The sequence below is a fragment of the Lineus longissimus genome, chromosome 17 (assembly GCF_910592395.1).
Source record: "Lineus longissimus chromosome 17, tnLinLong1.2, whole genome shotgun sequence".
Lineage (NCBI taxonomy): Eukaryota > Metazoa > Nemertea > Pilidiophora > Heteronemertea > Lineidae > Lineus > Lineus longissimus.
This window is the reverse complement of record NC_088324.1, coordinates 13,718,881-13,734,680: the sequence shown is the minus strand read 5'-3', so window position 1 is coordinate 13,734,680 and position 15,800 is coordinate 13,718,881. Positions and strand designations below refer to the sequence as shown.

At 40.0% G+C, this 15,800-nt stretch overlaps 1 protein-coding gene across 2 annotated transcripts in view; it reads right to left on the bottom strand.

Annotated features, from left to right (window-relative positions):
- LOC135501812 (uncharacterized) overlaps positions 1 to 15,800 on the bottom strand; it is a 32,430-nt gene that overhangs the window by 5,518 nt on the left and 11,112 nt on the right. The window contains exons 2-9 of one of the 2 annotated variants that reach the window (XM_064794140.1): positions 14,433 to 14,659; positions 9,469 to 9,519; positions 8,958 to 9,016; positions 8,168 to 8,262; positions 7,836 to 7,904; positions 5,953 to 6,110; positions 2,723 to 2,778; positions 20 to 101 (exon numbers count right to left, since the gene is read on the bottom strand). In XM_064794140.1, the coding sequence (XP_064650210.1) occupies positions 20 to 101; positions 2,723 to 2,778; positions 5,953 to 6,110; positions 7,836 to 7,904; positions 8,168 to 8,262; positions 8,958 to 9,016; positions 9,469 to 9,519; positions 14,433 to 14,643 (781 nt within the window). In that variant the 5' untranslated portion in view covers positions 14,644 to 14,659. Of the gene's footprint in view, positions 1 to 19; positions 102 to 2,722; positions 2,779 to 5,952; positions 6,111 to 7,835; positions 7,905 to 8,167; positions 8,263 to 8,957; positions 9,017 to 9,468; positions 9,520 to 11,134; positions 11,301 to 14,432; positions 14,660 to 15,800 lie in introns of those variants that run through there. The other variant, XM_064794141.1, reaches the window with a different exon arrangement.

The window sequence follows — 15,800 nt, the reverse complement described above, 5'->3', positions numbered from 1 at the left end:
AGTAAATCTATAGGCTTACCTGCATCAATACGGCCAATGGCAGCTGGGCTGCAGCCCACAAGTGTGAATCCATATCCAGTCTTCCGTCTCTTAATAGTAATCTAAAAGAATAAGATGGAGGAGAAAGGTAAGTAATGACAGAGGTTATTCTTACTATACTGGCTTCAATCCCTGGTACTGTTAAGCGTTAGCAGCAGACCACGAACCCTTTGGCTTGACTATTAAAACGAACCCATAAACGTGAGCGTGCAAACTATCAAATATGGCCAATCTGACAATAATTAGTTTACTCATATTCTTGACAATTTTAATTTGCTAATTTCTTTTCCATCAAACTCAGAAATGACCTGTGCGATAATAATTGGTGTTGATTGGCTAATCACCGATGAGTAATGAGAAATACGAATTAGTTTAGAGATGCAGTGAGAGCACGAAAGGATCTGGGGAAAGGAAGCTAATTCAATCACGGGTTGCTGTGGCATCTCGGGATGAATTCACTGCTGCAGATAGCGAATGCTAATTTTTCATTCACATCAAATCTAATGTGAAATCAAGGCAAATGTTGAAATTTATAGTTTGATATCAAAAATTTATCTAGGGCTTTGGTAACAGAGGGAAATTGGCTTTTGAGGAGGCGGATAAAGATTATAATTATTTGCTAGCATTCTGCACCTTTCCTGAAGAATGGTTCTGTATGACTTGCTCAAGCAATATTGCTCAAAGGGTAGGTAAGGTAGATAATACATCTGCACCACACCCCTCCGGAAAAACCAAGGAAAAAACAAACATTTTCTCCATTAACTTTGGTGATTCGTATCCGCATAGCTGAGGGCAAGGCAAGTTTTTATTTGTTGCATATGATCACTTGCCTGAATGCTGCTAATCATTGCACGGACAAAAAAGTTGTCAGAATGGTAATAGTGTTCAATTAGAGCACGGTTGTTAATTACTTTGTTAGCTCACAAAGGAGAGCAGCGCCAGCTGGAAGCGGTCGCAAATGTGTGGAAATAACAACTTTTTATGAAGAGATATTGCCACAAGTCAGCTCGCCAGCTGCGCGCAACACTACATGCGACTAGACCTCCAAGGGCTGCCAAAGCCAAGAATAGTTCTTTTAGCGAATTTCGTTCAAGCAAGACAATGCTCTTCCCACGCCTCAGTCGGCATCAAAGCAACTAACTGATACATCATCAGGTCATACATGAGTTTTTTAAGTTCACAACTATACCCCTCTATTGTGAAAATTTCAAAAATATTTGACTTGTGAAAATAGTGCCGGTATTTGAAAGTCTAAAGATGTAGATGCACCTGAGTGATGGGCGCATACATGTCCCTAAACTTCTACAGCCTCCCACTTCTAATCCGCCTAAGACATCCGTGTGCAAATTACCAATTCATGTATTTTGTAGGAACAGTACCATAAAAACATGAAATTGCAAGTACCCAGTATTAGCTCGTAAGCCAGTAAGCCGTAAATTACCTTCTATTAGCAATTTCTGGCTGATTTACCGCAGATAATTGTGTGCATTTTTCAAGATTCTAGCAGCTAATATGGCCTGACTTGACGTCAGTAATGATATTGGAGACAGGCGAGAGCACATGGTAAGAACTATTGGAATATTTTTACTTTCAATTTATTTATTTTGAGGAGAACTATTTTGGCCATTTTACTTAGTTGATTGCACCACCTTGTCACAATCCTCAAGTGGTGGTGACATATCTAATTTGTCAAGATGTCGACAACGAACGACATAAGAGGCACAAGCCTACGCATGCCAATACTGCCTCGGTATTAGTCACATCTCAGCATCTCAAATTTACCATATCATTCCTGAAGCAGTTCTGGCTCACATTGCAGAAATTTCACCATCAAATACAATTTAATGACACTCAAGGGATTCGTTAGCAATCAGATGACACCTGCTGAATGATTATTTCATCTTGTAATTTTATGGGACTTCAACCTCATCTAAAATTTTTCCAATTTCTCTAAAACAGGACCATTACCCATACTTTCACTGATAAGTTTTCTTAACGGCCTCTCCCCGGGATTACATTGATCTCAGTTGGCTGTAATTAACATGTCAAACAGTGCAATAGAACAGGGAACTTCGATAGCTCAATGGGTAGAGCAGTAGACTGGCGAACCAAAGATCTATGGTTCTAAGCAAAGTAAAGGCAAGTTGCTTTTCTGTCCTTATTTCATTTTTGACGACCACTGAATATGTTTGCTCCAACTGCCCTACATCTTAAGAGGATACGGAATGAAGAAATGCAATCATCATGGCGTCCCTATTTAGCCAATTGTACTTTCCTGAGATACCACCTGCGACAAACCACACCCACAGTTAATTTACAGCCGAGAATTAGTCGCAAATGAAGACAAATCCCAGGTTTGATTATACATCTTGTTGCGTAAATTGAATTTGCAGCGATAGAATAAGATTTAAACGTCGGTGAAATGATCCCGTTAAGTGTGCACTATGTTTTACTTTGACGTGAAATTGGCCAGCCATGGTGTTAAAACTCTACACTCAAGGCATAATAACACAATAATGGTTTTGAATTTAGTTGGGTAAAGTACCGAAGGTTCGATTGACTTCCTCTCAGCGCCACCTAGCTGGGGCATTACTAGTGTTTTGCTATTAATTACCCCTCTGAGTTAGTCAAGGACATAGTGGTACAGCCAAAAAGGAAGTAAACTTAATGAAAATGAACTTACATTGAGTGGGTCCATCCATAGCACATCTTTGTTGACTTCAGGAATATTTTTGTGACCTGCAAATAAAAAACGTCGAAATTCATAATATTACTATGACTATATGGTACATTGTGCAGATATCTGGGACAAAATAAATCAACTGACCATATGAACAGGCCATTTTACTCTGTGTTCCATCCAAACTCCATTTGCCAGTTTTCAGAACAAAATAAGACACACAATATTACTGATTATTTTTAACGGAATCATCAAACTCTCAGTCAAACACTGAAAACAAAATGACAAATACATGTACTTTTACCTAAAATCTTTCCGATTCTACGTAACATTTCCAACATGGCCCCCATCAGAAACCAAAGGGAATCCTAATCCATGTCCATCTCACACGAAGCATCATAAAATTCACAGCCTCATTGACCTTTATCTGGGTATCAAAAACCAGCCTTTGAAAAAACAATTTTGCAAACTACCAAATGTTGATATTCCAAATCTAGTTTGAACTCCAATCAAATCTGAACTTTGTAACCAAAATGCCTCTAAATCATGGATACCGATATTCAAATTTTGAACTAATCACTGGCCACCTCAATAACGGACAGGACTTATCCATCCCTCGCAATTCTAATTACAGATCAAAGGAAAACAATCAAACCCTAACAGATCTGATGAAATGACAAGTTGATGTGACGGAAAAAAGACACAGCTTGGTTTCAATCATTTTCCCATCAAAACCTATCATTTAAGATGCACATGTGATTCTCGTCACCTTAGGGTGGAACAGAAATGTCAAAAACTTGATTTCCGGAACAGAGATTTCCTAACGGATTAATTTCACAAGCAAAAGATAATTGGAATGATTTTCATTTTTTGTGTTCTGGATGCAAAGGATGGGAAAGGAAATAGTGAGGAACCACCATTTTCTGGGCACTTTAACTCTTCCACTGCTATAATCTTCTCAGTTTCTCATTTTAGTTTGTGCCTGATATTCACTTTTGAAATCATACAAAAACTCACCAACCCCACAAATTAAAAAGTTATCTAATCAAAATTGCGTTGTGTTGAATTCCGCGACAACAAACAAAAAGTAAAGTGTTGGAATAAGTTTGGAGTTATTTTCATCAAGGAAGTCGAGAAGACGAACTTGTGTGACACGAAGGAAGCTAAGCAGATTCCAATTAGCTACGCACAAAGGATCAAATTAAACTTAAAACAGATTCAATCTCATTTTGACGCCTTGTGGAGGAATTTACTCGACATCTGCTAAGCTGCTTAGCCTCGGTTCGAGGGAGACTGTCACTACCATCAACACAGAGACTGGAGTGCAAAACCGTAAAGACAAACTTCAGTGTCCAGATATTAATCAAAATGAGGGATAGAGGGATATTGGTCCACAATGCCAGTGTAGGCTCCCTCATATGAAATGCCTTGACTGGTATATTTCAGTGCGGCAGTTTTGAGGAAGACTTCACCACGAAACACTTTGTGATGAAAACGGCAATGGAATGGTTACAAATATGGGATTTGAATATAAAAACACATTCAAACACTCTGTGAATGACACGTTTTTCAAAGTAATATTCCAACTGATGCAAGCATTAAATAGGATATATTCCTAGTTCAAATTCCTCGCAGTCACATCTGTCCTCAATAAATCAGAGCTTGTATTTTAATCATCGCAAGTTGGAGGTCGAAATTTATCGACAAGAACAAAGTTTTCCCACATCCTGCAATCCATAACAAAACTATAAATTTGATCAAAAAACATCTGAATCAAGAAATTTTGATAGCAAATTGAAAACCACGTCCGTCTGATAGAACAAAATCACTAAAAGATGGAAAACAAAACCGTAATCTTGTGCTCGTTGAGACAAGTGCAAACTTCAAGTAATCCTTAACAAAACAAAGGTTTCAGCCTGCAATAAAGTCCGAAATTCCAAAGTTTTATCAAAACTTTACTCTAATCAATTTGATAGAAAGCGGACACCATGTCAGCACCCATGTGCAACAAGTTTGTAATTAAAACATCGTCTGCTCGTTCGGTGCCCCGACGAAGTGTGACAGGCACGTCCTTCATGCGGAATACTTGATGAAGCTAATCGCAGTGAAGACGCGTTGCGGTGGGGAAGAGGGGCTGTGTCCAGAATGAGGCTGAGCGATGAGTGCAACAGGTGGCAATTAACACAAGATACCGTAGTTTCTCATAGCAAGTCATTGGGGTATTTTAGGATTGATCAAGAAAATACAATGCCTATATGCCTGGAGGGCTTAATTAGGATGTCTGACCCTGTGGTCTTGACTGAATGATGCAAAAAAATTGTGGTGGGGAGGAGGGGCATGTCGAGAATGAGACTGTGCGATGCTGTACTAGGTGATGAGATATCCCCAGTCCTTACATCATGACAGGGTTAAATGTACTTTGGTATACTTGCAGTAAGATTCAGATACGTAGTTAATTTGCTATAATTAATTGCCAATGATGCATTTCAGCACATAGTGTCTCGGCACTATAAAACTGCATTTTACCCCGACATCGTTGCGTTAGATAAACGCGGCAACCACAAAGTGATGATGCAGCTAGCCAGGAGGGAGATATCCCATTATTGATGCAACGTAAAGAGTGACGCTTCGCCGTCAGCACGATTCAGTTCATTAGCGTTCAGATCACACGTCTTATGTCCTTAAAGCGATTTCATCGTCGTAGAAACCACCATTCCATTAAACATGTTATTATGGCTTCATTGGCAAAAAGTGCGACAACAAACAATGATGCACTTTTTCGTCAAATAGGATTCAATGGACTATTTTGCTTTCGTGAAAATATTTCACAAACAACCCAAGCAAAGATCGAGCTAAATTTTTGAGTTATCTGCCAACTTCATAAGCTTGGCACAAAATACTGTACACTTGTTTGACTGCAGAGAGACACAATTCATGTTTGTAAAAGTACTTCTTCAGATTCCCAACTGGCCTGTTAGAATAGAATAAACCTTCCAATTGTCTTTGTAGACAAAAACTTCAAAGTGAACAATCAGTCTCAGAATCACCCCAATGTGATATTTAGATCGAGCAGGTTCATTACAGAAAGTGCACCAGATTACACCCAGGGGTCATTGTTCAGATGTCATTTCAACAAATGCAAAAATGTGAGATGGATAGACCCTTTTTTACTCAAGGTTGTTACAGAAATCTACAAAAAGAAACACAACCTAAAAACAAAACATGAAACTCACATCTCTCTTTAAGTGCAGGACTTTTTTCCGACGGGGCCTGGAGGTGTTTCCTCCGTCCAGTGTCCTCTGTCAGGAGGTAGTACCAGCCATTTACGGGTCTCGTCGGCTCCAGAAGATGTTTCACACCAAAGGACATGCATCCCAAGAATTCGCTGCGGCTGAAAAATAGACAGAGAAGTTTGTGAAAATAACGGTGGAATAACGGGATAGATGTGCAATAACTATGAATTATTGTGGTCGTTTGGATTTGTTTAGTTGCAGTTTTCATGGTTATAGCGTCTTTGCGGTGAAATGAGACGACCGATTCAAACAAAGTAGCATGCACCCTTAGAAACCTGCCACTGCAAGGAGGGCACATACTTCGATAAGCCTGGCCATGTTTGGCCAGTTGAGAGTATTCAGAGTGACAGTGGCTGGGTCTCGAACCCATGGTCAAACACTCTTCCACTGAGCCAGCACACTCCGCAGGGGGTTAAAGGGCTAACATCACTAAGGGCGTGAAGGAAAGGGCACAAAAGGGAAGAGGCATTCAAATGGAAACAATCTGGGTGCAATCTGAACGCTTGAGTACGATCAACATGGATGGGGAATGTCCCGACAGATATTCATGCTTCGTCACCCATCTTAATGAGATTCATAAACACAGGAGCTGATTAGCAAAGATGTTACTAAGATAATGAGCCAAAAGGTTACAGTTACGGCAAGAAAACCTTGGAAATCTACTCAAAAGTTGAAACATCTTTTAAGCCCAAATCTACTTTTCAACCACAGAAATGAAGCTGTCTTGACTTCCCCACAAATGGCACTATTCATACAATAAAATCTGAATGTGAATTTCGTTTTCAATTTCAGCACATTATTTCATCACAAATGTCCTGCCCCTTCCCCCACCAGACCAGGACAGACACCTCCCCATCACTAAGCAGCCATTACCAAAGGGTTACAGGTTAATGGATTGACACTAATTCCTTCAATAACTTTGATATATGTGGCTCATGAACCCATAAAGCCTTCATATTGCATGATATCGACACATATATCATATTTCATATCACCCGATCGAGTAAGTCCACCGTTAATACGCAATAAGTGCGTCTCCGTGATGAGCTAATTGACATCCAGCCCACCAGGTGACAATATCTTATGGCAAGAGCTCCATCGAGTGCAGAGTGCACTATTGTTACAAAAAAACATACTTTCATGAAGACTGGCCAGTCCCTTCAAGATCCTTCACAACATTGATCCATTCTTTATAAACCTTTCTGACCATTATTAGACATTGCATGCCTCAGTTATCAAATGTCAGTATGCAACTGCCATTTCTTTTACCTGACTTAACTCTGAAGCTGTTTCTCTACTTTGTTTATGCCACAATACCGAAAGGTTTTCTTAAAGTGTAGCATAATGTCCAATCAATTAGGTAACAACAGTATGCTGACAAAGGTATGCTAACACGAAAAGCAATAACCTTAAGACATTAATTGGTCTGCCAGATCACCATACATCAAGTGTGACTGTACACATTATATCAGGCCCAATTTAGGATGGCAGGTGGAAAATCAATCTGTATCAATCCCAAGGCCAAATTAGGATCCCAAATCCACACTTGTCTTTAGAGGACAGTTGCAGATGACACTCCTTGTTAATCTCAACCCCAACCTATCAGCGTTGTCCAAATCAATCAGTGCCGACTTCTAATTAGCTGACACTGGTGACTCATGTTATGGCCTTGAGCTGCCCTTCTGATCAGATCTGAAAGTTGTTGACATTAGGTATCGAAGGTATATTTACTCATGTTTGATTAAGCCCAAGCATGTTTTAATTTAAACTGACTGAGCAGTGCACCCCTCTGGTGATTCGTCTTTTTATCAAAATCAACTCACTTATTTGTCTCATCCCTGTGCCATATAGAAACCAGCAAACGCTTCCGATGATCCTCCTCAAGAAGTTCACTGCAAAAAAAATAATTTATTCATATCACTGGGTAAAGACATCACAGATTTTCACGATTTTCTGCAATCGAATCTATTGAAGATGTGCTAGCCATGACCTCAGAGTGAAAATAATGTATCAGATGAGCTAGGGTCTCTGCTGCAGTGCTTGGAGCAGCAAACATGCGAACGGGAGGATAGCTACAAGGATCTTTGTCCCTGGTGCTGTGACATAAAACCTTAAACAACTATTAAATGTAGCGTTTAGGCTGATTGATACTTACAATGAAAACTTCTGGTCAAAGAGTGGGTTATTTGTGTCAGGGATAACAGCGGTTTTACATCTTGATCTTCTATCTGTGTCTGGCACCAGTGAAATCTGTAAGAAAATATTGGTAATATTTGCAGATGAGGTTTAATATTACCACGCTCCCTTTAAAGAATAATGGCGTCATTTCCAGGGACGGTCCCCATCATGAGTTCAGATAAGCTTTGTGACCACCCATCAAATGCATGTCTCCCTCCGGCAAGCAGTGTGCAGCCTGATTTGACAGATTAAGGCCGACACCACAAAAGGCTTATGAAGCAGTAATAGGAAACGGTCATGTAACGGTAGCATTAGAGTCAGAGTTCCAACGTTAAGTGATGCACTTTACAGCTGGAGCTGCTGCATACATCCCTGGTAGAATCTTGGACACCCAAAGCAAGCATTTTTAGACAAGTTCTATCATTATGTGGTGGACTAAGTCATTGTATGTAAGATTGCAGAAGGCTCTGTGGGATCAACTTGGGAGTAAGGATTTCTGGGAACAGAGCTCCATGCTAGAGTTGTTCTGTTGCCAAAGTGGAGGACACCGTGATGAATACTACTATTACCAAGAGTAAGAAACAGGCATCACCCAAAAAATTAAGATATTATGGCTCTTGATGAGCACTTTCTGATGGTAGGTATCATTTGCAAACCGTTGGAAAGCTCTTGATGAGCATTTCCCATTGGTACCATTTGTAATGTGGAGTCACTGTCACTCATCCTATGTCCTAAGAGGGTTAATGCTGCGATATATGTTTACTAACCTTAACATATGCATCTCCTAATGCTTTCCATTTGGACTTGAGACGTCTAGCTTGAATAACTAGGGAGAAAAATGATCCAATTTAAGAAAATAGCGCCACACCAATTAGGGTCCGTCAATTTCCTGAATGTAAATGTCTCCACATCAAACGAGACTAATTTATCTAATTTGTGTGTGTTACTATGTCGGCAAATGACATTCCTCAGGTATCATGAAATCGCATGAGAAAAGGATACTGTAAGACAATACACTATGATAATGATAACGAAACCATCTTGAAATTCAACTTTTGTTAATTTCTGCAATTTTACCCTTTTGCTGCCAAATACTTATTTGGCCTAAGGCAGCCCATATGCACAGCAGTATAGCAATGCTGAACAGTACTTCGATACTTTTATCCGAGCCGGTAGATAATATTCAAATGTGTCACCAATTATGATATTCGGTGCAGTAAACTAATATTTCCCATTGCATATGGCATGATAAAGTAAAAGAAAAAGATGTCTACTTACTGTGTACAGTCAGAAGGCCACAGTTCATATAAATTGATAATTTCAGCTGTCCTGAAAAATACAATTGGGGAAAATGTTAAGAACGCAAAAGGGCAGTTTTCACTTCTTCCAAAAGTTGCCAGATGGGGTTGAGGAGTTGTTAAGTGGAATAGACAGGGTTGTTGGGCTTCGTTCAACAGGTTTGAGACTGAAATTAAGACATCATCAGACACAATTTCTGACATCGAGAGGGAAAAGAGAAATAAATTGATGACCAGCAATAACACGTACCTGGGAAAAGTAACTCGGCCAAGTCGATATAATCTGATGCATCAATATAACTACCACCTAGAATCATCCCAAAGTCAATGAACGCGGGTAGAAATGTGCTGTTGGTGTAACTACCCATGATGATGTGACATCAACACTTTCTGAGAAGAGAGTAAAGTCTGAGAGACTCCTCATCCCAAATAACCAAAAATGACACAAAAGTGTGTTTGACGCACAAAAAACGTTTTGTTTTAAGTGTGATCTATAACATATCACAACTTCTTACAGTATGAATTAGAGCTCTCAACAGGGGCTTTTGATGGTTTAGCATAGAAACCACACTTTAAACACAGAGGAGAAGACACCTGAGGAAGAACTTAAGAGACACATAGTGCGAGGCTTGTGGTGGTTTCCCGCGCATATATTGCACTTCAAACGAAAAAGGAAACCTGAGGACCAACTTGAAGAGAAACCCTGTGATCTTTACCCTTAACTCAAATAGCATCATTGTCTTTTTCAATGCAGCACTTAAGATAAAAGATTCACAAGTTTAACACTTTTCATGAATGATTATAGTTACTTCACAATTAACTTACAAGGGTTAATTGTGACTGCTAATTGACCCACTCTCTTTCATCTCCAGATCTATTGTCTTAATTACTAGTTCCCATTGTTGATTAATCAGTGGTGCTAATTAGTAACTTCAGCTTGGGTAACAGCAAAGCTAAGTCATCAGACCCCTCTAAAGAGGTGTAAACATCAGAGTACTGGTAATTTCATCGACCGTTTGAAGGTACAGGCAATTTGGGGATAACCTTTACTGTTCCATCAGTTGAAAATATATTTTAAATTTCTGAACACTTTATAGTCACGTGGCAAAAGCTTAAGAAATGTGACTATTTGATCAATATTATCGTGGCCCTTGACTTTAAATGCGTCCATTAAGGAAGACATCCCAAAAGCTTTTTTCGAAAGACCTCTGGTCAAAGTCAGATGAAGGATGATGAGAGAGAAATTGAGCAGTGGTTGACACCAAATCATCAGCACCATCATCACCAAAGTCAAAACAAATTGGATTTTGGCAGTGGTTTGGAGTCCACTGTAGGCTCTGAAGTTAAAATTTCTTTGGCAGTAGTCAGGCACTCCACAGGGGAGATGGAATAGAGGCAGACCAAGAGAGACCTGGCGGCATTCCATGGCAAAGGAACTTCAAGAGAAGGGCCTAACGTGGGAGGCAGCCAGACAGCGAGCAGCCAACAGACTTGAGTGGAGGACCCTGGGGAACGCCCCATGTGCCACCTTAGGGCACGAAGGGTCCTAAGAGTAAGAGAAGACAGGCACTCAGGCACATAGGGGTACAAAGTTTTCATTAATGGTGAGCATAATTATTGTCATTGTGCAATAACATAAGCCCTACCTTTTGCTTTCCTATAAACCGGCTTGCCGTCACATCCTGACGACCCTGAACCAGAGCGTGGTGAAACGTCTTTCCCAGAATGCAAATTATTCAAATCGTCCTTGCAATCGTTAAGCGGTGGTGACATCACTATTCTTGAGTCAACAACCATGATAAGAAACTTCCTCAAATCCCAAAATGTTGTAAAAACATGAAAACCTGAATCCGCGAAATGAATAAAACTCACTACAAACAAATCCTCTCAAAACATTCTCATGTTTCTCGATCTTAATCCAATCAACAATATCACTCATTAGACAGCAATCCTCTCCAATCTAGAAATGTTTCAGAACTAAAACTCAGAACACCACTCACAAATTCTCAATCCTCTCTGAACAAGCTGCACACTCCAAAATATAGTCAAAAACAATTGTAACGTTGCCTTATTACTCAAATGATAGGCCAATCACACTCTCAAAACAGTGTCAAAATACTAGTCCACTCCACTTTGAGTATTAATTAGTGTTGACGTCGTCAATAATTAGCAATAAGTAATTACTGTCCATAATTTGATACTCTTCATAAAATCGGTGTCAAAACTTTTATAAAAGTTGCTCAAAATTGATCTAAATAAAATCCAGTTCTCATAACAATACTATATTGCCAAGCTCATAAATTTTCATTGTCATCATTATCATCAAATGAAATGAAATGGTGTTGTTAACTCAGAATTGTATGATGCAACCACTTTATCCTTGACTAAAGTCCTTTGTCTTTGCTCAGCTAGGCAACAAGTAACACTTCTGACTGTTGTCTTGGGGAAAAAACTGAACAAAATTTCGATAAAAATCCGTCACTCGAAAATAGCCACCTGCCTGGTGAGTAACGTTTAAAGGAATGGCTACATAAAATCGGATCAAAAATCTTTCGCTGGAAAAGTTGAAGTATCAATTAGACAAACAAGAAATCAAGGCACTGCAAAAACATCATAATGCACTAATCTCTCGGTCCATGTCAGGTAAGTTGAGCGCGTCACACTGTGCATCAATGTACTGCTTTGTGTACATGATTTTCAGGTCAAGTTCAACCGAGACCAAATCGAACATTTTTACAACAAATAGCAAAGTTTACCCAAAGTAAACGCCACACTTGATCAACCTTGTTTAACCTCTCCAATTTGCGGCAAGTCAATATTGCCCTCTAACCAAGACCAAACGATTTCATGGTTCTCGAAACAAATGCAAAGGTATAACAACTTGGAGAGAGATCAAAGGGAGTTAATCATGACCGTCCCTTCCTCAAGTGGTCAGAAAAAACCCAAACAGACTTGTCTGAGAGTAAATTGTGGTCTTTGACCAAACCATATTAGAGGAAACCTGCCACGAAGCACTTTTAGAAATGGGGAGTTTTGGATGGCCCAGTAAAAACATAAGGAATAAGTTCTGATTCATATATCGAAGCCGTTTCAAGGGCTGAAGACAGTGGGACTAGTACTGAAACACTATTTCATGTGTGTTCTTGTGAAAGATGTTTAGCACCAGTCCTGTAAGCCACCACAAAGAGTTCGATGTTCAATATAGCATCTGCTGCACACCAGCTCAGGTTCAATGCCACACCAAGGAATTTTTGATTGCCAACTTTCTGAGAATGATTAGTATTGTATTACCAACTTGATCCTTAACTCTGACAGGTTGCAGAGAGTAATGAAGACAACTTAGAGTTGCAGATCTTTCAACCAGAAAGGAATTCGCCACTTCTATTTGTTTTACCATGCAGAGCTGCCAATAACATTCTTTGGATCAGAAAATAATCAATCAAAAATCTCAACGTTGTTTTTAGGCTAACAAGTTTTAGGCCTAACATGTCCAAAAACACAATATTGCATCAATGCAGAAAGGGTGCATACTGTAGCAGCTTACATGCCTTTGATACTATTCATTTGACGCCTTCCTTCTCAAACCAGAGCAGAGGAACCACTTACACCCTCTGATCTTCTCCAAATCCCTTTCATCCCCTACCCGGGCACCCAAATCCAATTATAACCATGTTAGTTTTACCTGATTACGACAGAATAACGACTTACGTAGAAGAGTCAGATGTCCCCAGAACCCTGGGGCCTGAAAACAGGAAATGAGAAGGGGGAATGTGTTGACATGAGGGGACTTGACCCCTTTGATCCTCGTCAGATCTCTGTAATCCTATACCTGGGATTAGGGTAAGGGTGGAAGTCCTGATGAACATGATGACAAGAGGTTATTGGTTTAGGTCATGCCCGAGGCCCTGGACCCTTAAAGTATCCTTCAACTTTTCAAAGAGGAAACACAACAAATCTGCCCTAAAAAAATACTTGACACATGTTTTGGTGGAAGGAAAGCTGTAAGATGAACTATAAGCCAAAGTGTTGACAACCCCAGGCAACAGGAAATTATAATTTGGACCCTTGCAATCAAGTTTTTAAGAGAAAAAATCCAGAACAGAAAATATTGGTTACATTTCAAAATCAGCTTCTTTGGGGTTTTTCTTAAAGGGAGAATATGGGCAGGAGCCCAGTAGGTCATGAAGTCATTGATTGCAAGGGTCTCTCCATCTCAGGGGTACATCAAATCTATAAGGAATGTAAATATGGCTGAATAAAACAAACTACCCCTTGCACACAAGTACCAGGGCACGGAAGAGTTGTCATTTGAAACAAACTCGGCCAACGAGCTGACTCACCATTAAAAACCTAGGCAAAAACTCATCGCCTCAGATCTTCGCCTCAGCCATTCAAATGAAATCCTTACTCATTGTTAGCTTAAACTGTCTTAAAAGTTTGAAGTAAACATTTATCACTGTTGATATTGTTAGTTTGTTTGAGTGTTTAGGGCGTACGGCCCTGTCGTCAAATTTGCAAAGTCTGTCCGACCCCTGGTAAGCTAATTTCTATGTATGCTGTTATGTTGACTGACTTCTATGAATTGTTCCTGCTCCCGTTCAAGTAAATAGTATTTTCTGATTCAAATTTCCATACAGATTTTGAACTTGTTGCTGAATTGGAGTGCATCAAGATTAATCATTCCATACATCCTCTCATCTAGAAGATGCGATAAGCATTGTGTACATGTTTGCTATGTATCACCTGCTGCCATCTACATTTTGCAGCTGGAACTGGTCATCAAGTAACAGACCGAGACTGGTGCTGCCCTCTACTTTCCAGGTAAGGAACCACAAACAAACAAACAAACAAACAGGGTAATACCCCCACATGAGAATCCCACCCATAAGGATCTAACGTTTTAAAGAAACTATGTCGTTTTGAATGAAAATATGAAGAACCTACCTTTTCCCGCAACCAGACTGCCAATCTTATTCCCAAGCGCTTGTTTTGGAGAAATGTACAGAGAGGGCGATGGTAGATTATTAGACGATTTCAACTTGGGCGTAGAACACAATCGGAGCTTCTTGAATGGGCTCACGAAGTTTGGATCCTCATTCTCGACTGAGCTGAGGCTTGTTCGGGTCCCTCTGGACTTGCAGGACTTGGCACTCATGCCTTGGTCATGGAAACTGGAAGGAGGAGGGAAAGGAGATGTGTTAGTTGATTGCTAGTGAAGTCTAAATGGAAATGAGACTAAGTGATAACTTTGCTGTTGTCTGTGAGCTGTCTGTATGGGGCAAAAAATTGCATTCGAAATTTGGCTTTTCTCCGAAAGGTGATGGCCAGCCGTGGATCAGTTGTATTCTCCACCTATAAGTTCGTATAAAATAAGTGAAAGCAAGGGAAATCAAGATGCGAGAACTTAAACGCAGAACTCGGAACTAAAATAGCTTACATATCTGATGCGTTAAACTTCACTGCAGGGCTACTGAAAGGCAGCCTGCGTTGTGTCTGGACAACCATGGTCGAAATGATCCCAAACACTAAATAGTAAATCCAATCAAGCCGTCGAGAAAAGTCCAGAATATCAATATCCAGTCCAGGAATGTCATTCCACGAGAAACATTATTACTGTTTTGGAAAGGAACCAGTCGTCAATGATTCAGTCTGTATGAAAGTAATAGCGGTGGTCAGGCCAGTAACACGTTCAAACTGCAGATGACACAAAGTGGTGAAACCTAATCTACCAAAAGTTGAAACAAACACAGTAAAGAGAGAATGTTCTGTCTATCAGGAGTATCCTTAACTGTTCTTAACTGTCAAGCCGTCTGGGGCAATCTGTGCTCCATACTCCTCAAAAACCCTCTCCATTCGTGGAACAATGACCACTCATCACCCAAGCATATCATATTGGCCCAGTATTACCCCAGGCTACAACCATTTCGTCATTGTTCTGGCCCTTTTTAGCCCCTATAATGCTACCTCTTGGAGCAGAAATGTTGGCTTTTTGGATAAGCTGTGGACCGCGACCACCTCTGACCCTGCTTAGCCCTGATCCTGCCCTCCCTCACCACTAAACCTGGGATCATCACCTCCTCCCTTGCCCGCATCACAAAACTTGCCAAGGAAACAAAAGCATCAACACCTCCTGGGATGATTAAGTTTTTGGTGTGAAGTCATACAGATGCATGTTTTTAAACAATAACGTCAAATAACGACATCCCAATTTTGCATACATTTGTGTTGTTAAACAATAATGGTTAACACAGGAAAAGATAAAACAATGTTTTACAGATCTGTGAACATAAAACAAAGATGATTTAATAATTG